The 5,261-nt window shown below is 47.1% G+C and overlaps 1 protein-coding gene across 2 annotated transcripts in view; it reads right to left on the reverse strand.

Moving 5' to 3' along the window:
• Positions 1-5,261, reverse strand: part of LOC109923689 (pyridoxal phosphate binding protein) — a 15,227-nt gene that overhangs the window by 9,732 nt on the left and 234 nt on the right. Inside the window, exons 1-4 of one of the 2 annotated variants that reach the window (XM_048593679.1) lie at positions 4,858-4,957; positions 3,808-3,843; positions 2,992-3,067; positions 2,271-2,405 (exon numbers count right to left, since the gene is read on the reverse strand). In XM_048593679.1, the coding sequence (XP_048449636.1) occupies positions 2,271-2,405; positions 2,992-3,067; positions 3,808-3,843; positions 4,858-4,953 (343 nt within the window). In that variant the 5' untranslated portion in view covers positions 4,954-4,957. Of the gene's footprint in view, positions 1-2,270; positions 2,406-2,991; positions 3,068-3,807; positions 3,844-4,857; positions 4,958-5,261 lie in introns of those variants that run through there. The other variant, XM_048593680.1, reaches the window with a different exon arrangement.

The following is a 5,261-nucleotide window of genomic DNA, read 5'->3' on the forward strand; positions in this document are numbered from 1 at the left end:
GAAGAGGGGTCTAGGCCCGAAACATCAGCCTTCCTGCTCCTCTGATGCTGCTTGGCCTGCTATGTTCATCCAGCTCTGCACCTTGTTATCTCTGCACTATATTTATGGCAGCTTGCTGTGCACATCTCACAACATACAAGGGTGAATTCAGGCGGAGGGAGGGCTGGAGAAGATAGACAGATCCTGGAGGTGGGAAGGGAAAACAGTATTCCTACAGTATGGAAGCCGAACATTCGGCCCATCGAGTCCACACTGACCCCTCCAAAGAGCATCACAACTCCTATCCTATCCCTGTAACCCTGTATTTCCCATGGCTAACCCACCCAGCCTGCACATATTTGGACGCTATGGGCAATTTAATATGGCCAATCCACCCTAACCTGCAATCTTGGGACCGTGGGAGGAAACTGGAGCATCCAGAAGAAACCCACACAGTCACAGAGAGAATGTGTAAACTCCAGACAGAGAGTCGCCCGGGGGTGGAATCGAACCTGGGTTCCTGGCGCTGAGAGGCAGTGGTGCTAACCACTGAGTCACTGTAGCACCGAGTCTCAGCTCTGCTTTCCTGTGTGCCCCAGCCTGACCCAAATCCACAACGCTCTGACACCTTGTTATTCAAGAATTTGTCTAATTCAGTCTTAAAAGGTATTAAAAACCACACCTCAACCTCTCTCATCATCAGCCTTTTAAAAGCAGGAGACCAGCTTGTCTATCCAGTCCTTGTAACACAACCCCACCCATCCCAGCAATCGGCCATGCAAACATTGTCTGTACTGCTTCTCAAACAATTACAATGAGTTAGCTCAAACACAGCCACCCAGGTCCAGGAACAGACTAACCAGACTGTTACTAGATCATCCAACACTGAAGCAAAAATCACTTAGAAAGGCAGGCTCACTCAAAGTGGGGGGGATGGTGTCAGATCCAATCAGGCCCAGGGAGGGATTTGGAAGGTGATCCCTGTACAAACTGGATTCACTGCATTGCAGAATGGTAGATCTGACCTGCAAAGTACGTCAGGAGACCAACAACTAACACAGTTCTCCAAACGTGATCGCAGCAACATGCTCTATAGCTGCACCCAAAATTTCCCAACCTATTGTCACCAAGTCACAGAATTGTGACAGTGTAAATGAAGGCCATTCAGCCTATTACGTTTGGCCTAGTCCTCCAAGTAGCAGAGATAGCAGGAACTGCAGATGCTGGAGAATCTGAGATAACAAGGTGTAGAGCTGGATGAACACAGCAGGCCAAGCAGCATCAGAGGAGCAGGAAGGCTGACGTTTCAGGCCTGAAGGGTCTAGGCCCGAAACGTCAGCCTTCCTGCTCCTCCAAGTAACAGTTGACTTATGCCTTCCACAGCCTTTTCCCCATAATGCTGCACTTTCGTCCCTTTCAGCTAACACTTGCAATCCCTTCAGACCACCTAAATTGAATCCGTCTCCACACACCAACGCAGTGCATTTCAGATATTAGCCACTCAGTGCCTGAAACTGCTTTTCCTCATGTCACTTCTCCCTCTTCAATCAAGTACTTTCAGTCTGTGCCATCTCGCTCCTGATCCCTTCAGGACTGGGAATGTCACAATCTACTCCACTCCAAACCCCTCATCATTTTCAATTCCGCTAGCCAATCTCCTCTCAGTTATTTTCTTCTCCAATGAAAACAGCCTCAACTTCTACAGAAACATAAACAGAAGTTGCTGGAAAAGCTCACAAGATCCGGCAGTATCTGTGGAGAGAAATCAGAGTTAACTCTTTGGGTCAAGTGACCCTTCTTCAGTACTCCGACTTACGGCACCTGCAGTTCTTTTGGTTTTTATTCCCAACTTCTACAGCCTCTCTTCGGAAATTCCTCACCTCAGGAAGTGTTCTCAGAAACCACTTCAGCATTCTCTCCATTGTCCTCACATTCTTTGCAATGAGCGACACCCAGAACTGGATACAAGTTTTGAGCTAGAGTCTAACAAGCATCTTATACAAGTTCAGCAACACCTGTTGCTGCTGTACTCTGCCTCTGTTAATAAAGCCTATTGTACTGTATACTTAATGAATTCCTCTCAAACTGTTCTGCAACCTTCAAAGAGTGATACACATACATGGTATTCAGACACCACTAAACACTTAACATCAATTCACAAGCAAATAGTCCAAAACACACAGCACTGCTACCAAGGTTTCAACAGCAAAACGGCAGAAAAACAATCCTCGCCTCTTCACAGGGAGATGTGAACCCTGGACAATGGTCAGTCACTGTGACCCTGTACTTACTGTCTTCCTCACTGGTGTTGACTTGTACCATCACCTTCAACCTCTGAGGAGCTTGCTTCTTCTGCCAGGACTGGTTGACTTTATCAGCAAGTTTGATGGAGTCAATGGTCTCAATCATGAACAGGTTGGGGGCACCTGCCAGGGGAGGTTCGAAAAGAAAGGCTTTGTCAATAGACGGGCATTAGGAAAGAGAGTCCTGTGTGCCAGTGCAAACCTCATGATTGTTCCTAATAGTGCTGCGTTGGTCAAACTGCTTTCACAAATACTGCATCGCATTCCTATTCCTGCTTATCTGAACTGTAGCAAGCATTCAGCCCTGCAACCACGAGCTTCTGTCCTCACAGGGTGTGAGTCATGGTGCTGTGGGTAAATCTCCTGCTTCCAGTCACAAACTGACAGTTCAACTCCCACCCTGGAGACCTTGATGTGTGATCAAGGCCATACTTCCCCTGCAGGACTCTCACTGTGCTGCAATCCCTAATGCCGAATGGACATTCAAGTCCAGACCCCATCTGCCCTCTCAGGAGATGTAAACAATCTCACAGCCGCCACTTCAAAACGAGTGGGTGGGCAGTCTCTCCACCAACTCCAGGTCATATCTCCTCCTCAATCAATCAACACAAGGAATACCAGCAGCTAGTCATCAGGAGAGATCTAGGATAAAGCGGGTGCCCAACTGCCCAGTGAGTAAGACGCACAACCATGCCATCCACAGCATTACCCATCAGCTTGTTGACATTGTTTTTTTGCAGGTGTCCAATAAAATGCCACTTGATGTCAGGGCACACGGAGAGAATCTGCAACCAAGGGAAAACAGAGTCAGTTTGATGATCAGGCCAAACCAGTGGGTTCATGCGCATCTCAGCAATCCACAGAAACATTCATCTCCCCCACACCCAACAAAAACTACAGCAGCAAATGGACGTAAACACCATCTCCAACAAGGTCATCTACACAGGCACGCACCCACACACCTGGCCCGTTCAGACAATGTCTCATTTTTGTCAACTCAAAAATCCTCAGATCGCCTTTCTGACTGCAGTGTGAGAGAATCTTCAGCTGACAGACTGCAGTGATTCAATTGAGCAGGCTTCCAGCAGCTCCTGAAGAACAATTGGGGATGGAGATCAAACTACCTTGTAGTGACACAGGTAGACAATCTGTTAAAGTACAAACTCTTGCTAAGTTCAGATGAATGGCAGGTTGGTTAGGCACGCACCTTGCCACGTAGATGCAAAAACACCAATGACCTATGGGTGGCAACTTTCATTCTGGTGGCAATGTGGCAAAGGGGACTCATGCCCGGCCACCAGGACCCTGGCAATTAACAAGAAGGACTATGACGTTGAACACTTTTTCTTTATTTCTCTAACCTGCTGCCTTTATATTCCATGTTTTGATTTATATTTCTGTGTTTTAAGATAGCACAGGAGAGTGTTGACACTATACAACACTTTTGAATGTATTTTCTACTAAAATACATGTGACAATAAATCAAGCAAATCACTCAAAGCCTAGAAAGTGGCAGTTACTGTACCTGACAGTCGGACGCTTTTTCCACCAGCTCTTGGACCTGTGAGTGAGAACAGAGAGAAAATCGCAACAATGTCAGAAACCCAATATGAGCCAGGACTAGCCACTGACTGAGCCCATCCACCACCTTAAACATTCACTGTCGTTCCCACACAAGGCCAGGAATAGAAGGTGCATTGCAAGAGCATCCAGTTGCACACCATGCTAACTAGGGCTGGGATACATTTGGGCAGTTCTTGCAATAAATTCAGCAGATCCCAAACTCGTGTAACAACCTTTCATCATTTGGTCACAAGACTGGAACACCCACTCCCACTTCCCCCACCTCAAACTCATTCCCGAACACAAATGGCACAGCAAGAGCCATCAGAACTATAGTCAAAGAAAGTCTGTCGCCACCCTCTCATGGGACAACATGGTGATGAGGGGAGGTGATGGCCTAGTGGCACTATCGCTAGACTATTAATCTGCTCCTACGATGCTGCTTGGCCTGCTGTGTTCATCCAGCCCTGCACCTTGTTGTCTCTATTAATCTGGGAAGTCAGTTAATGTTCTGGCGATCTGGATTCAAATCCTGCCACAGCAGACGAGGGAATTTGGATTCAACTTTAAAACAAAATCTGATATTAAGGATCTATAATAACCATGGAACTACCTGTCAATTGTCACAAAAACCCATCTGTCTCACTAAATCTGCCATCCTCACCTGACCTGACTGACATGTGACTCTAAACCCAGAGATGTGGTTGATCTCACTACCCTCTGAAATGACCTAGCAAGCTACACAGTTGTTTCAATTACTACAAAGTCTCAAAGAAATGAAACTGAATGGACAGCCAGGCATCGCCCTAGGCATCAGAAAAGATGAAGGGAGAAACAGCCCTGTCGACTCTGCAAAGTTCTCCTTACTAATATCTGGGGGCTAGTGCCAAAACTGAAATAGCTGTCTCACAGACTAATCAAGCACCAGCCTGACACAGTCAAATTCATGGAATCACACTTTACAGACAACGTCCCAGACACCACCATCACCTTCCCTGGATATGTCACGTACCACCGGCAGGACAAACCCAGTAGCGGTGGCGGTACAGTGGCATACAGTCGGGAGGGAGGTGTTTTGGGAATCCATAACATGGACTCTGGAGCCCATGAAATCGCATGGTTTCAGGTTAAACATGGATAAGGAACCCTCCTGCTGATTACCACATACTGTCCTCCATCAGCTGATGAGTCAGTACTCCTCCATGTTGAGCAACACTTACAGGAAGCACTGAAGATGGTAGGGGATTTCCATGTCCACCACCAAAAGTGGCTCGGCAGCAGTACTACTGATCCAGCAAGTCGGATCCTAAAGAACATAGCTGCTAGACTGGGTCTGCAGCAGGTAGTGGGGGAACCAACAAGACGCAAAAACATACTTAGATAACAAGGTCTAGAGCTGGATGAACACAGCAGGCC

Source organism: Rhincodon typus, unplaced genomic scaffold (genome assembly GCF_021869965.1).
Source record: "Rhincodon typus isolate 14 unplaced genomic scaffold, sRhiTyp1.1 hic_rhity00003486, whole genome shotgun sequence".
NCBI classification, from domain to species: Eukaryota; Metazoa; Chordata; class Chondrichthyes; order Orectolobiformes; family Rhincodontidae; genus Rhincodon; species Rhincodon typus.